Source organism: Diaporthe citri (genome assembly GCF_014595645.1).
Source record: "Diaporthe citri strain NFHF-8-4 chromosome Unknown scaffold_4, whole genome shotgun sequence".
Classification (NCBI taxonomy): domain Eukaryota; kingdom Fungi; phylum Ascomycota; class Sordariomycetes; order Diaporthales; family Diaporthaceae; genus Diaporthe; species Diaporthe citri.
Window position 1 is genome coordinate 3293160 of NW_025064849.1, and position 24699 is coordinate 3317858.

The following is a 24699-nucleotide window of genomic DNA, read 5'->3' on the forward strand; positions in this document are numbered from 1 at the left end:
TTTATTTTTTATATAATAATTATAATATACTTAAATATAATATTTCCTTATTTTATATTATTAAAATTCCTTATAAACTTAAGTTTAAGTTATTTTAAAATAATAAATTATATAATTTAATATTTATATATTATTTAATTCCTTAAATTATAATTTAAAAGGAATTAAAAAGCTTAAGCGCTTTTAATAATTAAAAATGCTTTATTTGCTAATAATAAGGAAAATTAAAAATCTTTTTAAGAATATATAATAATTTTTTTTAAAGGCTTTATATATTAAATAGCATATAAATAAGTAATTATTTTTACTTTAATTATTAAGGCTAAATTATTAACTTTAAAGCTTATAATTAAAAAAATAATAGCTTTAAAATATTTATTTAAAAATATAACCTTAAATTTAAATAAGCCTTAAATTATTTATTATAATAATTAAATAATTATATATTTAATTATTAATAAATATAAATAATTAAAAATAAGGCTTAAATATATAAATATTTAATAAATATAATTAAAATAAGAATTTAAAAGAAATACTTTTAATATTATATATTTAAAAATTAAGAAAATGCTTATAAATAAACTTATTAAAATTTTATTATATATTTAATTTAAATATTTTAAAGCTTTTTTAAATCTTTAAAATATAAGGAAATTAATAAAAAGAAATTAATTTATTTATTAATTATTTTTATTATTAAGTTTTTATTAAAAATCTTAAAAATTATATTTTTTAAAAATTATAATACAACTTTTATATAAAAATTATTTTATAATTAAAAATTATTTTTTAATCTTTATAATAATACATTAATTAATTTAAATTTTTTTTAATTATTATAATAACCTTTTAATTTTTTTAAAAAACTTTTTTAACCTTTAATTAAATTTTTAATTATAATTTTAAATTAAAATTTAATAACATTTACTTTTTAATATTACCCTTAAAATTAAAAAACTTAATTTTAATAATAATATAATTTTAATACTTTTTTATAATTTTTAAATTATTAATAATTTAATTTTAAAGCTTTTAAGCCTTTATATTAACTTTATTATATTACTTTAAAGTAATTATAATTTAAGCTTTAAGGCGCTTTATTATATTCTTATATTTATTTTTTATAACTTTTAAAAACTATTATTATAAAATAAAAATCTTTTAAATATTAAAAGGAATTATAAAAATATAATTAAAATAAATATAATTAAACCTTTTATATTTATATATATTTAAGGCTTTCTTTTAAGTATATTAAAACTTTTTAAATATTAAAAAATTATTAAATTAAGTATAATAAAAATAAAACATAAATAATAAAAGGTTAATTAAAAGTAGCTTATAAAAATTACTTTAAATATAATAATAATAATAATTATCTTTATTATTATAATTTATATAAAAATTATTATTATAATTATATATAAAGCTTTTAATATAAGAAAAATAAGGAATATAATGCTTATTAATTTTCTTAAGCTTTTTTATATCCTTTTTTTTTCTTTTTATACTTTATTTTAACCTTTTTTTTTAAAAAAAATACTTTATTTTAACCTTTTTTTTAAAAAAATATTTTATTTTAAACTTTAAGTTATTTATATATATTTAAAGGTTTTTTAAAGTTATATTAAGAATTAATATATGCTTTAAAATTAATTTTTTAAATTAATTAAGAAACTTATTTTTAAGTATATTATTTAATAATATTTTAATAAAAGCATTAAAGCTTTTATTATCCTTATTAATAAGCTTTTTATTAATTTAATTATATTTATATTTTTTTTTTAAATCTTAAGGGTATAAAAAAAATGAAATAACTTATAGCTTAAAAGTTTATTTTTTATTGCTTTTAGCTATTTTTAATATAATTAAAAAATGCTTAAAATTAATAAAAATAAGTATTTTTAAATATAAATTTAATTAAAAAATTTAAAAAAAAACTTTAATTATTAATTATAAGTTATATTATAAGGTTATAAGTAGCTAAAATTTAAATAATAAAATATATATATTATAAAAAAGATTAAATAGTTAATTACTTAATAAGTTATAATTAATATTTTTAAGTATAAATTAATTACTTAAAAAAATAAGGTAATTAATAAGGTAGAAATTATCTTTTAATTAAGGGGTATATTATATATATATTCTTAACCTTAGTTTATAATTACTTTTTAAAATGCTTAAATAGCTAAATTTCTTTTATTTCCTTCTTTTAAACTATTTTTAGAAGATAAATGCTTTTACAATCATGCTTTTAAACCCCTTACGACACTTATAGCCTTCCACATTTGCCGTGCATCACGCCATTGGACTGACATCACGGCAAACACGCAGGGCGATTTCTTTTGCCTGTTGACCCAGGTCAAATTGTTGAGTCTTTGAAAATATCTGAGTGTAAATTCATGATGATACTAGTATCTCAAGGTATGTAAGGTGCTGGCGCCATACTGGACGCAAGTCCCAGTTTGACTGCCTTCTCGGTATCGAGCACGTCTTTGAAATATTGTTCCAGCTTCTTGCAAATCGCCCCCCTTTTGCCCACCCAGTACCTGATGACACTTTCCAAGTTACAAGCCACCCATCTCGCTTCTTCCCAAACCATCCGTTCCACTCCCTTGATTCTTGCAGATATCTCGGGAGGGTCCTGATATGCTGCGGCTTGGTGATTTTTGTAGTCCAGGGTGAGATCGTACCTGCCTACATGGTCGAAGACGTGGTGTGCGTCCCATTTGGGTGTCATCATGTGTAAGAAAAAAGGCCGCACGGTATCGTACGGATTGACGCCCTTTTCGTCCCTTTCAATTGGTCCGCCGGCTTGTAGATCGCTTTCAGAGTCGTTCGCCGTGCGCAAGCTGGGTTTTGATGGGTGGGCGCCATTTGTGAGGACGTAGTCGTCGGTGGCATCGCCTTGAATGAGCGCAAACCTGTAAATTCCTCGTTCTCGGTGATCGTCGTGCTTGTAATGGCCAACGGGCTGGGGCGGTGCCTCCACCGCATAGAACGGGAGCCCCATGGCTTCGGCTGCTGGGAGGAACGTCTCTTTATCTCCACAACCTGCCCCGCCCTGGCATAGCAATGGATAGTAGTATTCGGGACCGTAGTAGTTGTAGTAAGCCGCCAAAAGAAGAGTCTTCCAGTGCTTGGTCTTAGACACTAAAAGTTGCCCGGACTCGGTACTTGCACGAGCAGAGACGGGTGTTGGCTTTGTTTGGGCTATCAGATAGTAGGTCGGGGATACCGCTGTCTGCCAGATGTCCGGCCATGAGACCATCCCAGTCTTTTGAAACGGGGTTGATGTGAAGAGAGAAGCGGCGTCGTGAAGCGCAAAGTTGTCAGCGTCCAGCCAGAGAACGTCCTCAAATGAGGACAATATTATGGCAAATACTTTGTACTGATAGTGGGAGATTTTGCCGCCCAGCTTAGGGAAAGTGCGGCAGGCTGCGTTCATGGCGGGCAGCACTTCCTCACACATCTGTTCCTCGTATTCTTCTTCGGGGAGGAAAACCTCGACCGGCATGGCTGTGCCGGTTCGACGTAAAAGCCGCAATGAGACCATCAAAGGCGGGAAGTATGAGCCACCGCCGACCGTCACAATACCTCGGGAGTGCTTCTTCGTGGGGATATACTTTGGTAGCTTTTGCTCCACTGCCTTGATATACCCACTATGGGCTTCCATGAGACTCAAGGTCTGCTTCGGTGTGGTTTCAAGAATGTCCATCAGCTCCGCATCGTGATCGGCCGGCCACCGGTCTACCTTTGCTCCTTTGACTGCCTCTATTGGTTTCAATTCGGCCGGTGAATAGTTCTCGAGAATGAATATCAACTCTTCCGCTAAACCGACCTCCTCGCCCTTGGCACTGCTAGCTATGGGAAGCCATTCGGACAGCGTCTCAGTGTTGTCCCATTTTGCCCTGATCTCTGTTCGATAAGGGAATACGAGGGCGATTAAGAAAATAGCCAAGAGTCCGGCTATCCTTGGGATGGTAGCGAGTTTTGAGCGACAGCTTGACTGACCGAGAGTCAACATCCTGTCGTATCTCAATACTGTCGAAGAGTGCAAATCGATGTGGAAATCGAGCCGTGACGCAGGATCCCGTCGCCAAGCTTCATGATAATTTCATGATAATGAAGAGAACGATGCACTGAGAATTGCGTGGAGAACAACCAATTGCCCCTTTGCTTGCGCGTGCGACACGAAATGTCTCGCGACTGGCTTGTCCAAGGATAGATAAAGTGGACCAACTCAGCCAGCGGTTGAATTTCCCTGCTTTCTAGGACCACTCGACCAAAGTTTACTTGAGCATGCTGATTCATTGAGGCGGAGCAGTGGCATGTAAAGAGCCGGGATTAGGTGGGACGTCGAGCGCAGACGGGAAGTGGGTATTCGAACCGCTGCTGTCGTGTGCAATTACGCGTTGCTGAGAAGTCGTCAGCCACACCGTCCATGCAGCATGGACATTGTCCGATGGGTGATTCTGGGTGCCACATTACAACGAAAAGCCCCAGTACCATAATTCCTAATAATCATCATTCATAGCCTAGACTCAGGGTCTGTAGGTGATGCCTGCGGCCGACCTCTAGCGTGAACACTACATGCTTCCACTTGGTCTTCTTTTGTAACATCGTACTCTGTTCCAGCCCCCAAGAAAATCACAAGCCAGATGCCAACCAAAACTTCAATCTTCAATACTGACTGCGGTGAACTTCATTTTCTTGTCTGTGGATTTTGAATGTATTGGTGCGGGTGACGCCGGTGCGGCAGCATTCGCGTCCGATGGCCAACTGACGAAAGATGCCGGATGTGTGTGGCCGCCACGAGGAGCATCTGTGCATGTTCCTCCCTCTTCGATCCGATTGTGCATGTTACTGGGAATGATCTCGATTGCAGGTAGTTCCTTCTCCAGCTCCAAATTCGGCCGCTGAATTACACCAGATTCAAGTTGTTCAAGAGGCACCCCAGTGTTTCTGCGCCAGAATTTCCAGCAGCCTCTGCTTGGAACAATGCGTGCTATCTTTCTGCGTACCACGGCTCGGTAACTGGGGGAGAAAAGTGGCCGTAATACAGGAAGACAAGCTACGATAATGGCGGCACAAAGCTCGCCGAGTGACCAAGAAGCACTGTCGACTTGCCGGTATAGGTCGTCGTTGCTTGGCTTGACTGGTAGGTACTTGATTTTGACGAACCCGATCGCGCAAGTACTGATGGTATACTGTCAGCCTCTGGTTTCTTGCCAAACTCAACAAGGCCCATTTTGGGGAAGGGCTAGTGATCACCACATACAAAAAGCCCAAGCAAAAGAGCATGATTAGCGACAGTCGATGCCAGAGCGAGGCCCTCATTCGCCATAGCAGAGGCAGAGGTAAAGCGAAAATTACCCAGTCGCTTACTATGTTCCCAACACTCTGAATAATGTATTGGTATCTCGGCAGGCATTTCGACGGAATTCTCTTGTCCCAAAACCCGGGAATTGGCCAGCATGTGAAGACACACATGAAGACGATAATTACTGTCCACACAAGGACGATTCCGAGTGTCCAATCAATAAGTCTCTGTATTTTTGCCGCAAAGAGACGACGATATTGCAGCAACAGGGCAACCTTGACAACACCGAGGCCGGTGTAAAATATGATGATTGCAACATACCATCGCTAGCGGGTCGAAGTCATTGTTAGTCAACGGTTCATCCAGAGGCAGACGTGGACAGGGTGAGAATACTGAACTTGATAGAACCTCAGGGTCATATTCTCTGTGAGCATCCAAGCATGCTTTCCCAGGCCAGTCTGTGCCATTAGACATTGGAATACCGCCTCAGCGATCACGAGTAGCTGATCTCCCCCAAAACAGGTCAGCTCAATGGCACACACTTCAGAGGGCATAGAGGCTGGCAAACGTACCATGGCGGCCAATATCGCCCAGTCATCAATACCAAACGACTTCACTACAGCCCATCGTGTGTAGAACCGCACGCTGACCACCAGAGCCGTAACGGGGACAACGGAGGCAACGACGTAGACTGCCACATGGCTTCTGTCGTCTCGGGGTAGTGAGCCCATCGGAACCACAAGATCAAGTGAAGCCATATCGGCTACTTAAGTATGGTGGCGACGATACGTCCATGCATTCGAAACAGCATATCCCACAGGTTTCAAACTACATGCACATCATCGCTCTGCTTCAGTAGACTTTATAATCATGTCCCAAGTGCGATCTTTCTTCCGAGTCAGTCACCGCCAGTCCGGCAGGCAGCACTGGCATGTTTTTGGTGACTGAACATGGGAGGCGTCGAGGGTTGCATCTTCTGCACGGACACACATACGTGTGAGGTTGCAATCTGGGGAACGGAGGTATAGGGCGACCTGGAAAAGATTATCCATGTCGCTACAACGTCCCATAAAGAATGTAATAATCTCCAACCAATTATAGCTTATAATTTATCCTTTCCTTAATTAAATTTACATTATTATAATATACTTAGGATATATTATTATAAATAAGCTACCTTTTTCCTTTTTATTTCTACCTTAAAAAGCTGGTATTATTTTTATGGTGATGCATAGATAAGAAAGGAGAGTTAAGGGACCCTTTGCTAACGCCACGGAAGTCATGAATTAGGCTTCTTTGTTAAGTTTCCCTGTATATGTGCATTGCAAATAGTAAGAACTCTGGTGTGGCGTCGCATCACAACCTCGCCGGCACCCGCGGTCCTGGAACACTTGCCGCAACTCAAAGTTGTGCCTCGAGCTGTCACTGTTACCCCATGAACGAAGCGTGATTGGTGGTTCCTCCCGAAAGTCAACTTTAACTCGAATTTGATGCACGCGAGTCTTTTGGTTGTGTTCACAAAACTCTCTTTCCTTGATCTTGATGGCCAGCAAGCGGTGGGATCTAGCTGCCCTGTCACCGTGAATACACATCATGATGGCCATAATGCAACCCGTTGCCCCCCCCCCCCGGCGTGAGCAAGAAAGAAGTGAGAACGTAGCACATGATAAAGCGTTGCGATCAAGTGACCAGGGCGCAAAAGTCAAATTGTAAACTATACTCCCAGAAGCGAGTGGATGCTTTGAAGTCACACTTGCTACAGATGTCTTTTCTTTCCCCTTGGAGTACATCAAGGGTAATTATATAGGGCGACCTAAAAAAGAAGCCTAATTCGTGATTTTTATGGCATTAGCAAAAGGTTCCTTAACTCTCCTATCTTATTTAGATATAATATAATAATAAAATTAGCTTTTTAAAGCAAAATTAAGTATTAAAAAAGTAGCTTTTTTATAGCATTATCTTAAATTTATTATAATAATGTAAATTTAATTATAAAAAGGATAAATTAAAGGTGTTAATTAATTAAATAGGGTTATATTCTTTATAATGAGGTGTAGCAATATGGATAATCTTTTTTAGGTCACCCTGTATTGCGCGTTCTCGCGAGGTATAAAAGCAGTAACTGGGCCTGGCAAAATTAAAAATTCAGATTTGAAGTGGGTGTTATTGCTTGAATCTGGCCGCAAACTTGAAAGAGTTTAAAGGGCATCGTTTTTATAGATGTAAGCCCGTGAGCCCTTTTTAATACACCCCTTGTTACACAAACAGTCATATCATAAAGTGATTAAGAAAGTCTCATTCTTTAACGGCGTCCTATAGTTTAATGTGAAGATTTAAAACTAACTAAGGAGAGTTGGGCTTTTTATAACATTGAAAATATTGCCTGAGTTAATTAAAATTCTCCATATAACGGTACGGCTCCGTAGCACTTACATACTGCTTAGGAATTCCAACAGCGATTGGAAATTCTGGTCTTTTGGCCGAACGGTCTATTTGGCTAAGCAGTAGATAGATTCGTGACACTCCACCTGTAGACGCTTCCGTTATGTGGGCTGAGGACGATTCTTCAAGGGAGCAACTCCAGCATCGAGAACAACCCATCCTATGTGCCGGCCTCTTTGAAGTGATCGAAAGTCCAGTTTGGATACTTTCCGAAGCCATGGGTTCCACGAAAGAATTTCCTTGCTTTTTTGAAGTCAAGATCTGGCCCATGGGGCCGATCTCTTGAAATCGGTTTGTCGATACCCTATAGAAACTTCTGTCAGCTTCAGACCAGTTGTTGCCGAAAGCTTGTTTCCCACGAGGGCATGTTGGTAATTCCTGGACGCCTGGGGAGCGCGCAGCATTGGAACTCTGGGCTCCACTGAACTAATTCTCATCATGTGACTTACCTGCGATTGACGGAGTGCCTCGGTTGGGGTGAATATCTGGAGACCGCCCCGGGATAATCGGCCGGACACCGTGGTCGAAAACCCGATAGCCCGGAAGATTCCAATTATATCATTCCATGGAACCGTGCCCGGCCTCGAGAGCCCATCAGTCGTCATCAAACTCTTTAAAAGCTCGTAGTTTTTGGAGTCAAGCTCGATCTTTGGATACTGTCCCGCCGGGTCAGGGGCAGTGTTGGGGACGGCAGCAGGGAGCTCGGGCTCTCGCTCTACTAATTGTCGGTACCGTTCTGCTCGTTCTCGCCGGCGGTCGGTTTCTGGTCGTCGCGGAGGTGTGACAACGCGTGGGCGCCGGCGCGTCGGCGGAGTGGTCTTTTTCACGCCTACGGCAGTGACAGTCAGCTATAAAATCGATGACAGGTACGTATTGTATGGAAATTGGATGTGATAGGACACTATCTGCCTATAACCTGTCAAAGAACTCTTGAGACAGGAAGCAGGCATGGCAGATATGCCTGCATGGGGCGAACACCGTTTTAGAAAGCCACTCACCATCATCGGTCGTCTTTTTCTCTGGAGTTCTCATAGCGGGGGGTTGCCTTCTTGGTGGTGTAATGACTGAAAGGCCCGCTAGCATCCCGGTCGGCGTAGGAGGGTCGACTGGGCCAGAAGGACCAGGAGGTGTAGAAGGCGGATTCGCTTCATCTTGGGGAGAAGTCTCAGGAGGTGGAGGAGGGTGGTCGAGAGCAACGTCGGCGCCGTTGTCTGCCGTCGCAAGTGGGATGGCGTTGTTCAATTCTGTGATAGCGTCTTCGGAGAGCCTGCTTCTCAACGAGAAAAGGCTGCAGATCCGCCCAAAGAGCTGCCAAGTTTTGCTCTGACGCTTTCCTTGTAGCCGCATGTTCTCGACGCTTCGCGTCTTGTTGATCGTCCTCAATGTCCGGCTAACGAAGTGTCAGCAAGATGTTCTGCGTGTGTGCCTAATAGATAGGTATGCATCAGATGCTACAGAGGTCCCCCATAGCAGCGCATAATACCTATCTGGTTTGTATACCAACCAGCCGCACTGATATGAGCTTTGGGGTCGGGAAGAGCTCGTGGAACCTACATAGTCGAACTTGAGATTGGGATTGGGGATCATATGTTTCGACACAATGGCTTTAAATGCTCTATCCATCGGGTTGATTGCGCGAAGCCTGTCTGAATGCGAACTGTAATTTTTCCGCTCCTCTTCGTCGTAGGGATCGTAGATTCGAGCGAGATATTCTCTTTCCCACATCCTTTTTGTCGCCAGAAAGGCGCCCATGGCGTCGCGACTTTCCTCTGCCTTGTCAGTCGCAAAGTTCGTCATCCACCTTTCTCCAGTCTCTTTCCTCTGACAGAGGGTCACGATTTCATCCGCCCAGCCGTCGCTTTCGAAACTGATCGCATCATACACGTCTTTTTCCCTTAGTGCCTTGAGGAGTGAGATAAGCGAGGATTCTTCGTTATCCTTGGGAAGCCGTTGATTCCCCACAGTTTCCGGAATTGGATTGTTTTCATCAAACGAGGCGTTTCTGAAATATTTCCTCAGACCTTGAGAACACGCAAGCGTTGTTCTCAGATTCTCAAGTTGTGAGCGGGTCCTCAAGACGTTGCAGAGGTAAACGAGCAAAGAAATATATCTGTTGAAGTCGGGCTCCTCTTTGTCGACCTCTCTTGCCAAAACCGCACAAGTTCTCATGGCGAAGGACCAGGCGTCCAGACCTTCTGTCAGGTCATGAAGAGCCTTGATGAGATATGTACCAACCATTTCGGGGTTCCTCAAGTTGTTATTATAAGCCGCCTGCCAAGCACCAATTAACGAGAGTCCGCTCCTAATGGCTGCGTTACACAGAAAGTTGACACGACTTACCCATCGATGTTTTTCGTTATTGAGGGAATACGCGATCTCGTGATGTGAATGTTCGCGTATGTCGGAAATGTGATTGTACAACAACTGTGGGCTTGATTTCAGACCCCTGAGCCGGGCCGCATAGGAATTCGATTGCCGATAGCAGATACCAAGCACCATGAGTGTCAAGTTGGTGTTCATCGCAGTGTAATGCATGGTTTCACGGAGAAAACCGACATAGGTACCTAGTTCCGTCTCATACTTGGGTGTTCCAACATCCTGGGGATCTGGAGACTCAGGCAGCCATTTCTCTTCAGTCGTTTCGTTAGCGACTTTGTACGACTGCCCGAACCCAATCCTTAACACCATTGATTGCAGGAAATGGTATATTCTGCGCTGATTCACCATCGCTTGAATAGCTGGCACTTCGGCCCAAACGCCTCCTGCTTCCTGTAGCGCTATGACCTCCTCCTCATCATCAGGGAAATACCTAGTGCCATACTCGTCTCCCTCGTCTGATTCGCCTGTCATTGTCACCACGGCCATTCCACGCTGGTAGAAATAACTGCGCTCCAGGTCGACGAGGCCTTCATTTGCCGCAATAAATTTGTTATCTCGGTAACAGTCGAGTGTAGCGAACTGACCGGGATGCTCCTGCGCCCTATAAGACAGCATTGTCAGGAATGACTCGTCGCGCTTGGTTAAGTCTTCTTGATTAAAGTCTGGCCATCGTTGGTGATTTTCGTCCAGGCCTGTCTTTAACGGCAGTAGCTTCCTGTACTTGTTTGAATTGTCTCTCCATGGTGCCACTTCCCTGGAGCACTGCAGTCAGCAATTTGCACCAGCAAACGGACCCCCGCATACAATTCACGGATAGAGATGAGCTCGGGTGACCGTAGTGACTGTGTACCGAGACTTGTAGTCAAACGCCGCGCGGTAAGAGTATATGATGTCCAGAATGGAAAAAGCAGAACCAAGAAAAGCAGCTCCCACACAGTGATGATACGTGTTCTTGAAATGTACTCACATTAAATCTGGACGATGGTCTTTGGGCATTTCAGAGTTCTTTTCAGAGTCCCTTTTCCCAGATTGTTGCCAATTTGCGGCCAAGAGGTCCATCCGCTGTTGCTTGTTCATAGCGAGCCATCGGTTCACAACTACAGCCCGGTTCTGGTCGAAAAAAGTCTTGAACGACTTCCATCGGCTTTCAACTTCAGCCGAATACTCCAACCTCTCAAGCTGTTGAGACGACATCTCGAAAGCCAGCTTTTCCGTCCTCAATTAACCAATGGGAACAGACCAGGCTCAAGGAATGAAAAGCATCAGTAAAGGCGCGGGGGTGTTCCTCGAATGGATGGGTTGGGTACGAGTCCAAGCCTTGTATTCCCGAAGAGCTGATAAAAGGGAGAAACTTTTACCTTTCCTCCACGGAGCATTATCAATACGCACTCCTTTGACACTGGAGGAGACACAATTGTTCAGGTCTATAGGCGGTTCCCTTTGTGCGAAGCCGTTTCCGTCGCATAGGCCAACTTTTCATTATGGCCTCAGTCTGCACTCACTTCCATGACAATAGATTCGGCGCTTTGTGCGAGAAGTGACGTTGAAATCCCTTAATCCGGCAGGGAGGGATTCTCCACCCTTTCGTTGAACAGATCGAATATATCATTATCCACAGGGTGCCGAGCTCGGCTTACGAATGGACAGGTACAGAGAGGACGGGGTTGGAGTTGCGTATCGCTAAGTCCGCAGGCTGCGGATTGTTCGAAGGGCCAAATCCAAAATTTCTGGTTATAGCATAAGCTGGTTTGACGACTCAGCAACAGCATCTGACAGCATCACCTGCTGTAGGTATAAGTCTTGTAAATAAACCTTGGTCTGGCTGTCCTCAATCGATGAACCAAAATATTAACGCATACCGAACTTCACAAGGGAAGAGTGGTAGAAGAGTGATAACTCCCTCCTCAATACGTCAGAGCTCGGGATTATGTGTCCAGCTGCATGTAAATGCAGTTCCGAAGATCCTCTGGCTGATTTGGAATCGACTTTTCACCATACTGCGCCCCTGTGGCTGATTGCATGGTCACTAATGCGGAATATAAACGGCAGAGAATGTGCATTCCAAGCGAGAAGCCGTAACGTCGCTCTCAATTGCGGGTTACTGCAGTGTTCTATTTTGTAGTATGCTACCCTCGGTCCTGGCCAGGGGTGACTGACTTCGAAATACCTTCTCTGTCTAATGTGATATTGCACAAAGGGGAAAAGCCTGTGTATGTACCCATCGAACGTATCGCCTTGTGTGTCTGCATCCACGTGGGGACTACCGCAAACAGCGACCTCACCAACATGAAAGCCGAACCACCACGATTAGCTGAATCTACATATGCCAGTGTATCCTGAAGCTGCGCCGGCGGTATTGGCGACGGGACGAGGACGGGAGGTCTTGGGGGGCTGGAAACTCTTAGTCAGTCTTGGAGAGTGATTTAGTATTAACCAAGCTGAAATGGTCATGTTGATTGAATTGCCACGGCGGTTGCACAAGAGTTTGTCGGACTTGACTGCTGGCACGTTCCGAGTCGGCGCTCCCGCGTCATGTCGCATTCCCGTCACCAGTTGATCAACAATCGCGAACGCAAGTATGTATGGGAGTATTGTTTTCCGTTCTCCTGCGTTTAGGTCTCCCAGGCCGAAAGAGCCCAACTGGTATTTGGGTCACTCACCCAGACCAATGCGCGCTTCATTAGTTGCTCTGCAAAGGAATCTAGGGACTTTGGTACAGAATGTGGCACCTAACCCCGCGCCCAAGATTGTGGGACGAACGAGTTGTCATCCCTCTCCCGTGGTCACCCAAACCACCAAACTCAGCACTGCTGCCCAAAGCCGAATTAAACCATGGATGAGCGCGCCAAAATCCCCGTGACGCTCCCACGCGACAACCCAACCCAGAGCTACTGGCAAGACCCTCCCGACGACATCGCCGACCTGAGGACGACCCCCAACCTGCCCGGGAGGGCAGACGTCCTCATCATCGGGAGCGGCATCACCGGCGCCACCGTCGCATGGAACCTGCTGCAGGATGGCAGTGGCGGTGGTATGAGCGGCATTAGTAGCACGCCCCCTAGCATCGTCATGCTCGAGGCGCGCCAGGCCTGCTCCGGCGCGACGGGGCGAAATGGTTAGCTCAGCCCTTTCCGTGCCCCCCGATATAGTGACCACGGGCTGACTGTGCACTCTCGCCCGACCTCAGGCGGCCACACAAAGGCGGCCAGCTACCGGTCCTTCCTCGCAAACGCCGACGCCCTGGGCACCCCCGCCGCCGCGAGGATCGCGCGCCTCGAGCTCGCCAACATCGACGCCGTGCACTCCTTCGCCAGGGAGCACGCCATCCCGTGCGACTCCAACCCCTGCCGGACCGTGGACATCATCTACGACCAGCCGCACTGGCGCGAGGCCCAGGCCGTCGCGGCGATGCGCGCCGCCCTCGGGCCGGACGACCCCGCGGCCGAGTATGCCTTCCACGACAGGGAGGAGGCGAAGGCGCGGTTCTACTGCGCGGGCGCGGACCCGGAGCCCGTCGGGGCGGTCAGCTACGCCGCGGGGAGCATCTCGGGTTACGGGTTCGGAGTGGGCGTCCTGAAGCTGGCCCTGAAGAGGGGCCTGAACCTTCAGACGAACACGCCGGCCGTGAGCCTGGGCCGGTGCCCCGACGGCAGCGGGAGGTGGGAGGTCGGTACGCCACGCGGGAAGATCATCGCCGACAAGGTCGTCCTCGCCACGAATGGATACTCGGCTCACCTGTGGAAGGCGTTTCAGGGAGCCATCGTCCCGTTGCGCGGACAGGTCACCGCCCACCGTCCCGGGAGCAACATGCCTGGCGACGGGCTGCCTACGACGTACTCGTTCATCTACGAGAACGGGTACGAGTACATGGTCCCTCGGCCGCCCGGGTCCAAACACGCAGGCGACATCGTGATTGGCGGCGGGCTGGTCAAGGCCCCTCACGAGGGCCTGTTCGAGTACGGCACTACGGACGACACCACAATTAACGAGGACATCAGCGCGCACCTGCGCGACACCACGGCGCGGTGCTTCGGGCGGAACTGGGGCGAGGACCACCCCGACGGGAGGATCAGGAGGGAGTGGACGGGGATCATGGGATACAGCCCAGACGGGTTCCCATTCGTGGGCGAGGTGCCCCGGTCGAGCGGCCTGTGGGCGAGCTGCAGCTTCCAGGGGCACGGCATGGTGCTCTGCTGGATGTGCGCGCGCGCGATGGTGCAGATGATGCGTGGCGACGAAGATCTGGACGGGTGGTTCCCGCGCGAATTCGTGATCTCCGAGGAGAGGCTTGCGAAGCGATTCCGAGGCCGGTTACATACCTCTGCAGAACCCGTGCAAGACCACCGGCGGGCATGAACTTGGGCCTTCGCCCGGCCCACCTTGACCGCTGCTTCATCTCGGCGGGAAGGGTCAGTTGGTGCCCGGGAATAACGGTTAAAGCAAGTTGTTCTCGAAACTCTACCAAAGTGGTCGAGGGCGATGTCATGGTGCGATGTCACTCTGTGCCGATCCCGATCCCGCCCTGAGGGGTCAGCCCGAGGCCGAGCAGGACTTTACGCCACGAGGAAACGGGACCGGGCCTTGTACAGTGCCTGAGTGCCCAATCTTTTATGAGTGATGATCACGCAACCTTCACTAGCCTACCAGTCTGTGCCCAAGATGGCTTACAAACGCTTGTATAACATAAGGCAAAACCACACGAGTCGTCAGGCGCTGACAGGTCGCGAGGCAGGGCCAAGGGTGCATCCTACACTGGAGCTGACTGATCCGGACCCGGGAGCCCGGCTCCGAAAAGCCAAAGTTGTTCGGGAGGGATCAGCTTTGCAGGACAGCGTGCCCTGCTCGCCCCAGGACCACGGAACGAGGGTCGCATCGCTGTGTGCTGCGCGCAAGGACGTGTGCAAGGGAGGGAATCCTTCCCGAACTTTCAATGTTGTGTCTGTTCGTCGGCAGGTCGGCTACAAACCCCCCTCCCTTCCCCCACCCCCTCTTTTTTCCCACGAATCCTTCGGGACGCTCACCACCGATCAAGGAGCTGTCCCAGGCAGCTGGGTGCTTCCCATGGGGCCTTGAGGTGGGCGGTGTCATTTCATAGTAATGGAGGGGGTCAGAGCGAGACCAGCCAACTGGAATTCAGCTTCTTGGAGACAGTCACATTACCGTCATATGAACTCTGCTCGATGTCCAACAACGGTCGTCAGCTCGGGTTGACTAGATTCATCTAAATTTCCCATTTAGGTAGGGCTTGAGACCATGCACGTTGGGAGCGCTAGACCGTGCAGCGAGCCAAAGTTCCCACCTCATTCCCGGAACAAATTCCGTGGGCAGGGCTGTGCCAGAAACATCCAACGTAGATGTGTCTAGATTGGAACTCAGAGCAATCGCAAGGACCAGGGCCCTTATCTCTGCGGTACAGGAGGGGGGTTCTGAACGGCTTATCTCTCAAAACTCATGTGCAGGTCTAAAAGGCCGGGCCTTTTTCTCCATGTTTCTTGCGAGGAGGAGGAGGGCTGACGGCGGGAGGAGATTGAGTGTTCGGCCTGGCTGACCGCATTAGGCCTGGCCCTGCAAGCCTGGCTGAGGGACGGGATTTGCAGAGCAAATGCCGAGAGCGAGAGGTTAAGTTTTCGGTTGCGACAAGAAACTCCACTGAACGGCCGGATCCGGCTCCGTGGCAAGCGTGGAGGTGTTGCATCGGGAAGATTGAGAGAGGGGGTGTGGCTACTGAAGCTTTTTGTGCAAAGAGAGCGAGCGGCAGAGAGAAAGGGGCGGAAGAGAAGGATCAGAGGCAAAAGACGAGAGTTGGGCAGACGCAGATCTCCTGTCCTGATGCGACCTACCGACCACCGGGAACGTGGATGCCTCCAACTTGCGTAAGGTTTGAATGCTTGAGGCGCGCGCAGCAGTGATGAGCGTGCGCACAAGCACAAGCACAGGCAGAGGCAGACGCACAGGCGGCAAGCAAGTGTGAACGATCGTCTGTTTCCAGTGTCTCACAACCCCCTCTGGCCGTTGATTGCGGATCCGCGTCAGGCTGCATGGGCCACAGTACAGCGCTGCACAGTAGTCTAATAACAAGGTTTCCCGGGGGGTGGATGGATGTTGGGTGGTTAGAGGGACGATGCAACGCTGGTGAGTGTGTGTCGACCGTGTCCCCGCCTGTCCCGAACCGGAAAGCCTGGCTACTGTGTGTGTTCAACATGGGGCTCGCATCCAACGTCCGACACCGCATGAGGCTGTCCTGGCCCTATCAACTTGGCCATGCCCAGGCAATTGGGATGGGTGGGGTGGATGGTGGCACCTCCGGATCACCAGTGACGACGGACAACGGCATATCATGTGCCATGCTCATGTGCATGCCTGGGTAATATAACAAGTCGCGCTGACCTGGCTTTGCTGGCCATAGACTGTTGTGCACGTAACTACCTATAGCAGGTAGGCAGTTAATGCGACCCGGGTTTGGCAGAAATACCGCCGAGATTAAACACGTCCCATGTTTGAGCCGCGTCTGTTAGGGTCCGGCTGTCGGCTTGGCCCAGGTGTCTGGAAACCTAACTGCGTGTGTGGGGGCATTTGTTGGTGCCGCATCCGGCGTGGCGGCAGTGGGCAGGGCCAAGTAACTCGTCAAGAGACATGGCTTGCATGCAACAACAGGCGGTGTCTCAGTGTCGGTCTGACACGGCCACGGTCGCCACCAGAGACTGCTTGCTGCTGTGTCCGTGATACCACAATACATATGGCCCTGTTGTGTACCGGTGTAGCCGTGTGCTCTTGCCGTAGTACGTGCTCTGCTGCTGCTCAACCATCTCAGCGAGGGGAGCCGGGCGGGTACCTAGTGTAGACACTGTGATGGATCAGCCTGAACAGCCCTGCAGGCGACCGCCACGCCGGGAACCCGATCCTGGGACCGCCCCTGCTCGACTTCCCTGCTGCAACCCATCCCACTGGGACCCGTGGATCTTGCTTCCTCCCGCTCCCTCGGCGCCTATCGGTGGGCCGATACCCACTTTGCCCTTCTTGCGCCTGTGTGTGCGTCCGAATCCGAATCTGACTCTGACTGCCTGCCTGAACTCTCTTGATCTGACTGGGAACCCCCTCACCTGCTGCTTACTTACCAGAACGAGCCGTGTGTGCGCGCGCGTGTGTTTGTGCAACCCGGGCATGTGCTTGCCCAGTCTAGCCTAGGGGTTGATGGGAAAAGTGGGTTGATTCTTCGGTTTCCCCCTCCTGCCAAGTCCAGGCACGACAGACTGCGGTCGACTAGCTCCTGCTGCAGTCCCGGATCTCCTACTTTGGCTGGGTTGTCGCGTCTTTACACCGCTCCAGACCGAGACGGCGGCTGAACGGGAGCCCCCCCCCCCCTTCTCAAGGTGTCCCAACTGGCTGACAGCCCGGAGCCTTCATTTCACAGGACCGAGCTAGAGCACAGCCTTTCTGCATGCATGCGAGAGCCACCTTGGGACTGCAGTATGCTGCAGTATGCAGGCAAGTGTGTCTCATCCGTCCCAAGATGCAGGGAGCCAGCCTGCCTCGTCTACACCGGCTCGAGCCTGAACCTGTCATCTCACTCTAGGTACCTCAGGTTCTGCAGGAGGAGGCATCCTCTCTTCAAATATCCTTCTCCATGCTCTCATGCCCTGGGACAGGGCTGATGACGGCCACAGGTACATAGTCCGAGGTTTTCCTCCACCCCCAGCCACTGGCAGAACAAGTAGCACACGCGAATGGATTGGGCCAGCAGCACCTGGGCAGGTAGACTGCTAGACTAACAAGTCCGCCCCATTGTGCTCCGTAGTAAGCACCTCGAAGGACCAGGATCCCAGTCATCCACCCCCTTGAGCTGTCCAATCCCTGGCCCGACTGACAGACGGGGGCACCTGAACAAAGAAACCCACCTACCCGACCCTATGGATCATAAATTGGCGCTCGCCCAATGGGTTCCTGCCATAAGTCAACCCATCCTTTGACGACACCACCACCGCTGCCACCCACAAGCGAGGCCATACTTATTCCAGCCACCAATACAGCACGGTACTTCGTACCCTCGACAGATCGGCTGCTTACTCTCACTTGACCCGACTTGGTTTTTTTTCCTGCTCACTCAGACGGACAGACCCTCCGGCAAGAGCCTCACGCCAGCCTTATTTCATCTGACCACCGGCCCCTCGACGACATAGTATTATCTCATCCAAATTCCGGACAGCCATGCAGCATCCACTTACAAGATAGTACTGGTGGAAAGTCACAGTGCAGAGGCAGCGCACTCCAGACCAGGCTTCCTGCACATGACAATAATGCTCTCCCCTCCCAGCTCGGCATCCAGTTCGATCATGGACCAGAAAAGAGCAGCGGCAGGATCATCGTCCCAAGGAGAGGCACAATTCCCCGGCCAAACAACCTCCAGTTACTGCCCGCCAACCAGCGGAGCAGACTACTACCACAGCAGTAACAGCACCTTCCCACCACCATCAGGTACCGCCGTCGGGGCCCCTGAGCCCTCGCCCCCACCGTCCCTGCTAGGCCAGGCGGCCGCCGGGGGCCAGGCCGGCTCCTCCTCCTTCACCAGCACGTGGATCACGCCCGCATCCACCGAGGAGCTCGCAGCCGGCGGCGACGACGACGACAACAGCTTCGCCGACACGGACTTTGTGTTCGAGAACGGCCGCAGGTACCATGCCCCCGCCTCGGGCAGGGTCGTCTACCCCCTGCCCAACGACGAGTCCGAGCAGGAGCGCGACGACATGAAGCACAAGCTGGCCCTGTGGATGATGCACGAGAAGCTGCTGTACGCACCCGTCGAGGAGGCGTTGAAAAGGGGCGGCATGGTTTTCGACCTGGGTATGTTTTACCCCTTCTCTCTATCTTGACCCTTCGGGGCCTGGCTTTTTCAAACCCTGCGCACAATTCCCATCTGCCCCTTTATGTCTCAATGGCCAGGCCGGCCTGTGTATTTCCTTTTTTTCTTCTCGTCCCCTGCCAGTTACCCGTCTGCGGCGTCTCGCCCGTCAGTACGCACTATCAACCACATCGGCAGGGCCTGGGTCCTTGGCGAGCCGAGCTGAACAATATGCCACTCACGTGGCTTTTTTCTTTTTGGGCGTGCCACAAATCAGAAACAGAGGGCTGACGTATCGTGTAACGAATCAACAGGTACCGGGACAGGGGAGTGGGCCATGGAAAGTGAGTGCGACGATACTTGTGTTTTGCATCCCTCTTCTGCTTCTCCCGTCCAACCCATACTGCTGGGATGTGAATGTCTCGGAGGACCTTGACCTGTGCTGGCCGGGGAACATGATGTACCCGGGACCGGGAGGGGGAGGGAATGGCTTCGGAATACCGCATGCCGTCAAACATGGTTGTGTTTCCCCGAGTGCTCTTGATCAGCCCATCGTGGCCACGTGCATTCTGGTCGGTGTCCCTGTCATCATCAGTGAGACAGCATGGATGGAAGTCCGCTTTGGGCCACTTCCAGCCTTTTGTTGTCCAAAAAGGGGGGAATAGGCCATGGCCGGCCGCGGTCATAGCCCCCAAATCCAACAAGACCTGCACAAGTGCTGCTTTGGTCTTCTGCCGGAAATGGGTGAAACCCACATTCTGTACCCCAACCCCTAGAAAGCCTTGCTAGCAGTGTGGTACTGCCAGGAGAGAACGGGCAGCTGCGGTAGCGAAACTAGAAACAGGTGAGCTGACGACTTTGCAGTGGCTCAGAGGTACGGGAAATCACAGATCTTCGGCTGCGACATATCACCAATACAGCCGGCTTATGTCTGGGACAATGTCTTCTTCTCGGCAGACGACTTCGAGGAGGACTGGACGGACTACCCCGAGAACGCCTTCGACTATATACACATGCGCTACACGGCGTTCTCCATCAAGGACCCAGCGGCGTTATTACAACGAGTAATGAAGTACGACCCTCCCCTAGTGTTCTCCAAGAGATCGATAAAGAGCGGGAAAGAATACTGTCAAATCATGTAAATCGAGAATGAAAACGCTAACACGGCCCTCCCCCCCCCCCAGACACCTCAAGCCAGGCGGCTACATAGAATTCCAAGAGCTGACCTACTGGCCCCGGTCAGACGACAACACCCTGACGGAAACAACCCCCTACGCCTTCCGCGACTTCTGCTACTACGTGCAGCTGGGCGTCGCCAACCTGGGCCTCGACCTGCACATGATCAACCGCCTCCCGCAGGGGCTCCGCGACGCGGGGTTCGACGACGTCACCGAGGCCCGCCACAAGCTGCCCATCGGCCGCTGGGCCCGCGACCGCCGCCAGCGCCAGAAGGGCATCTGGTTCCTGCGCATGATCCTCATGGAGGGCCTGTCCGCCATCGCCAAGAGGCCCCTCACGCAGGGCCTCGGCTGGAAGGCCGAGCAGGTCGAGATGTTCCTCGTGGACGTGCGCAAGAGCCTTAATGATACCAGCGTGCATGCGTATTTCCCCTTTAGCGTCGTCTACGGGCGGAAGCCGCTCGAGACTGCGCCGGCGGCGGCGGCATCGCGATAGGGCAATCAAGGCTGGGATATGGATGACGCTTGCGAGAAATGTCACTCGATACATGAGGACTGGACAGTAAATAGTGCGTGAGTGGTGGATAACTTGAGATACCCAATGCCGCCGCAGAAGCCGGCATATGACAGGAGAGACCTGCCTGCATGTAGGACTCTACAGAACTCTACACTGATATTTAACTTTGGTGGAAGCGTGGACGGATAGTCCGCCCGTGACCCTGTGAGCCTGACGATATAGGAGAACATGAAGTATGAAGAATGTACGGGACGTACAATAAAAGACTATTATCTCAAGGAGTAATACTGAAACATCGCTGGAATTGTTTGCAATCTGATGCGGTGCCCAATGGTAACACGTACATACATTTTACGACATACCCTTGACCTCACCCTCACTTCAGCAGATGCCCATCGGCCTTCGCACCCGCCGGCCTCTTCCAGTGGACCTTGACGCCGCCCCAGCTGTGCTGGCTGTACTCCTCCTGGACCTTGCTGCACGTCTTGAGCCCCCAGTCCGTGACCCCGACCATCAGGCAGCTCTCGAACATGAAGGCGCAGCTCCCGGCCCCGACCTTGGCCGGCTTGAGCTCCGCGTCCCGCGCGCCCTCGTAGCTGTCAGCGTCCGGGCCGTGCCCGCTCATGACGTTGTGCAGGCTCGCGCCGCCGGGCACGAACCCACCCTTGCCGCCCTTCTTGGCGTCGTACCCGCCCTGGATCAGCCCCATGAACTCGCTCATGGTGTTGCGGTGGTACCACGGCGGGCGGAAGGTGTCCTCGCCGACCAGCCAGCGCGGCGGGAAGATGACGAAGTCGGCGACGGCGGTGCCCACGTGGTCCGTCGGCGCCGACAGCACGGTGAAGATGCTCGGGTCCGGGTGGTCGAAGCTGATGCTGCCGATGGTGTTGAAGCGGCCCAGGTCGTACTTGTAGGGGTAGTAGTTGCCGTGCCACGCGACGACGTCGAAGGGCGTGTGCGGCTGGGACGTCTGGTACAGGCTGTTGGCGAACTTGGCCGTCACCGTGTACGAGTTGGGCCCGTCGAACGCCACGCTGCCGCAGTCCTCGTCAAAGGACGCCAGGGGCGCCTGGAAGTCCCGCGCGCTGGCGAGCCCGTTGGACCCGATGGGGCCCAGCTCCGGGAGCGTGAAGTGGCCCTGGTACAGCTCGAGGGCGTAGCCGCGCGCGGGGCCCGAGGGCAGGTAGACGGCGAACTTGACGCCGCGCGGGATCACGGCGATCTCCATGGGCCTGACGAGCAGCCATCCCTGCTCGGTGCGGATGTCCAGCACGCCCTCCTGCGCGACAAGCAGGAAGTCACCGTCTGCGGAGTAGAAGGCATGTTTTGTGTCCATCGACTTTGCCGCCGCGAAGATGTATATGCCAATTCCTGACTTGACCGTGGGGTCTCCGGCGCCGGCGACCAGGTGCAGCCCGCTCACAAAGTCCGTGTCCCCCGAGCCTTGGTCGAAGGGATCCCAACGGAGCTGGTTGGGGATATAGTGCATCTTTGTCGCAGCCGACTCCTTGAAGTCTACGGGCTGCCCATTGCCGTGGCCATTCGTGGGCTGGGACGAGGCCGGCTGGAAGGGCGGATGCGAGCAGCTAGGGAGGATGCGGTAAAGCCATGTCTGCTTGTTCTCGTGTCGGGGTGCGGTGAAGGCTGTACCGGAGAGCTTCTCAGCGTAGAGACCGTGTGGCGGCTTCTGTGGGGAGTTTTGGCCGACTGGGAGGGCATCCGGGACAGCCTCGGTTCTGTTGTCAGAAGAAACAACGCGTGGTTAGCCCTAAGAACTGTCGACAGCGCCCCAGAGATCGCAGCAGATAGTTGGTGTTTGTACTTGCTCGAAGTAAGAGTCGAAGCCGTTCTGGTAACGGTACTTCTCCTTGAAGTCAAATTCTGTGACAGGCATTATGATGCGGCTCCCTCTGGGACAATCAGTATTCTCTTGGGGGTGAAAGAGACTAGCGAGTAGATGGTGAAAGTGCCTTGGTGATGGTCAATCAACCAGCAGCAGTCTGAAGGATGTCGTTCTCCAAGGAGACACTGGAGCAAGCACCAGCGGGAAGTGTCGGCATCTTAAATCTGTAGACACAACAAGCAGCTCCCGACTCGTTCGGCTTCTGGATTGTGACGTCGCGGCGCGAGCTTGTCGGAGTGTCGACATTGAGTCCAAGTCTCCGACGGCTCGCCCCTTGGCACACGCCTCCGCGCCCATTCCGCACACGGCTAACACCGGAGAATGCGGGGTTGACAGCGCCCCGCACCTTCTATATACACCACAAAACGTCGCCGCACCATCAGGGACCCGCTTCTCCAGATCGAGGACAGGCACGTAATTGATACTGAAGCTGCTGCCCACACTGTTGAGCAGGTGGCTATGAACCCACAGAGCGGACCGGTCTCGAAGCGTGCGCTGTACTGACCACGCTGCAGTTCTCGAACTCAAGAGCAGTTCTCTTACACGACATCAATTGATTACAATGATTATTGGGGCTGAGAACACTATTGAATGAGTTCCATACCTTCCGTGTCTACAGTATTTACGAGGCCCCCCTATATCAGTGTCTGTCACCGTGCGAACGCAGGCTATGAAACGGAGCCTTACTGCCCGCATTTGAAAGCTTGAGTAGCGATCATGTTCTTCGATTGATTGCCGTGCTTTGCACGCTTTTTCCGGCGACGAGCTATTGTCTCTCTCGGATGAGGACTGGCATAGATAATACAGCAGTCCGCCGTGCCCAAGATGTTGTCAACACCAATGCCGCCCCACATGACGGGTTTCCAACCAAACCACGCCAGATCCACGCAAGACTCAATTTGGAAGACAGTCATTGGAAGTGGTTGACGGCCGTGGCGACACTTTTACTCCTCAGCAGCATTCTTCTTGTTCTTCTTCTTGCCTGACGGGGCAGCAACCACGCCGCTGTTGACCTGCAGGTGAACCACCAGCCTGGTCCATGACTCCTCCTTGTCCCACTCGAAACCAGCCAGGTAGGGCTTGTCGAGCTCGTCATCTGCCTGTTTGACGAATCGAGTCAGTAAATGTTTCAATTTGGTATGATATCATCTCGGCTACCGGGGAACACCTTCGGGCTTTGGTGCCTGGAGGGAGGAGCGGTACATACCCTCTTCTTGAATTGCTTGTGGATGGCATCCAGTGCATCCTTGATTGTCACGCCCTTGAGGTTCCGTGCGACGACCTCGAGTCCCAGTGGGAAGTGCAGGTCAATCTTCTTGACTGGTGGCTCCGTGAGCATCTTCTTCAGGATGTCCTTGTCTTCAACCGTTGATGGCGAGGTGTTGACCTTCCTGGAGGCAGGAAACGAGAGTCAGCGTCCGGGTCTGTATTTCACTGGCTCACACCAGGGATGGTGAGTCTGAGCGTTCAAGAAGGTCACTTACCATCCCGTCTTCTGTGTCTCGGGAGCTATTTGCAGCTCAATCTTTTGCTCCTCTGTCCCCATGCGTGTCAGCTGATGCCCAAGCTATGTGAGCTTTCGAGGCAGTGGAGAGAACGTACCAATGTCCTTGATATTCCACACGCCAGGCGCTGCGATCGAAGACATCCTAGGCTTCTTCGTATCTTTGGCATCCTTGTTGGCGTCGATGCCCTCGACGGCAGAGTCGACCTTGGAGAGTGCTTCCGTCATGTTGAGCGGGGTGATGTGAGGCTCTGGTAGAAGAGGCTGAGAGGGGTATTGAATGTAGTGGTCTGAACCGTCAGGTCACTTGTAGAGACCTAGGTGATGGTCAAGTGGTTGTGTGTTGCAAGAGTTGATGATTGATTTGCTTGATTGCTTGATGGCGATGGGTTTCAGGGAGAGCACGAGAAGAGGGGGAAGCTCGAATGAAGTACAAGAGGAGGGGAAGGTGGGAAGGTTATTCGGTTTGGCTGGCATTGGGTAATGGGCCGATCATGGCAGGCACGCATTGTCCAGGCTACGAAAGGGGCTATGGCGTGAGGGCGAGCGTGACTTCCCAAGCTGCGCCGTCGTATCCCCTTGTGCCCCTCTCCTCGCCAGAGAGCCTTGTC

The 24699-nt window shown here is 50.2% G+C and overlaps 7 protein-coding genes across 7 annotated transcripts; 2 read left to right on the forward strand and 5 right to left on the reverse strand.

The window, feature by feature from the left end:
* Positions 1–2425: 2425 nt before the first annotated feature.
* Positions 2426–4033, reverse strand: INS49_010065 (uncharacterized protein; the record flags this gene model as incomplete). Its single annotated transcript, XM_043170791.1, has 2 exons — positions 2426–3870; positions 4021–4033. The coding sequence occupies 2 exons, from the start codon at positions 4031–4033 to the stop codon at positions 2426–2428; spliced, it is 1458 nt and encodes a 485-aa protein (XP_043025356.1).
* A 1789-nt stretch (positions 4034–5822) lies between these two features.
* On the reverse strand, positions 5823–6087 carry INS49_010066 (uncharacterized protein; the record flags this gene model as incomplete). Its single annotated transcript, XM_043170792.1, has 2 exons — positions 5823–5837; positions 5902–6087. 2 exons carry the CDS (start codon positions 6085–6087, stop codon positions 5823–5825), a joined length of 201 nt encoding a protein of 66 aa, XP_043025357.1.
* Positions 6088–7931: 1844 nt separating this feature from the next.
* On the reverse strand, positions 7932–11344 carry INS49_010067 (uncharacterized protein; the record flags this gene model as incomplete). The annotated part of the gene is made up of 7 exons (XM_043170793.1): positions 7932–8075; positions 8221–8600; positions 8770–9038; positions 9100–9161; positions 9326–10042; positions 10112–10904; positions 11118–11344. 7 exons carry the CDS (start codon positions 11342–11344, stop codon positions 7932–7934), a joined length of 2592 nt encoding a protein of 863 aa, XP_043025358.1.
* A 1638-nt stretch (positions 11345–12982) lies between these two features.
* On the forward strand, positions 12983–14506 carry INS49_010068 (uncharacterized protein; the record flags this gene model as incomplete). Its single annotated transcript, XM_043170794.1, has 2 exons — positions 12983–13265; positions 13338–14506. The coding sequence occupies 2 exons, from the start codon at positions 12983–12985 to the stop codon at positions 14504–14506; spliced, it is 1452 nt and encodes a 483-aa protein (XP_043025359.1).
* Positions 14507–18480: 3974 nt separating this feature from the next.
* Positions 18481–20660, forward strand: INS49_010069 (uncharacterized protein; the record flags this gene model as incomplete). Its single annotated transcript, XM_043170795.1, has 4 exons — positions 18481–18988; positions 19301–19330; positions 19851–20058; positions 20171–20660. 4 exons carry the CDS (start codon positions 18481–18483, stop codon positions 20658–20660), a joined length of 1236 nt encoding a protein of 411 aa, XP_043025360.1.
* Positions 20661–21057: 397 nt separating this feature from the next.
* INS49_010070 (uncharacterized protein) lies at positions 21058–22575 on the reverse strand (the record flags this gene model as incomplete). The annotated part of the gene is made up of 2 exons (XM_043170796.1): positions 21058–22410; positions 22465–22575. The coding sequence occupies 2 exons, from the start codon at positions 22573–22575 to the stop codon at positions 21058–21060; spliced, it is 1464 nt and encodes a 487-aa protein (XP_043025361.1).
* A 953-nt stretch (positions 22576–23528) lies between these two features.
* INS49_010071 (uncharacterized protein) lies at positions 23529–24316 on the reverse strand (the record flags this gene model as incomplete). Its single annotated transcript, XM_043170797.1, has 4 exons — positions 23529–23684; positions 23792–23975; positions 24069–24120; positions 24187–24316. The coding sequence occupies 4 exons, from the start codon at positions 24314–24316 to the stop codon at positions 23529–23531; spliced, it is 522 nt and encodes a 173-aa protein (XP_043025362.1).
* Between the last annotated feature and the right edge of the window lie 383 nt (positions 24317–24699).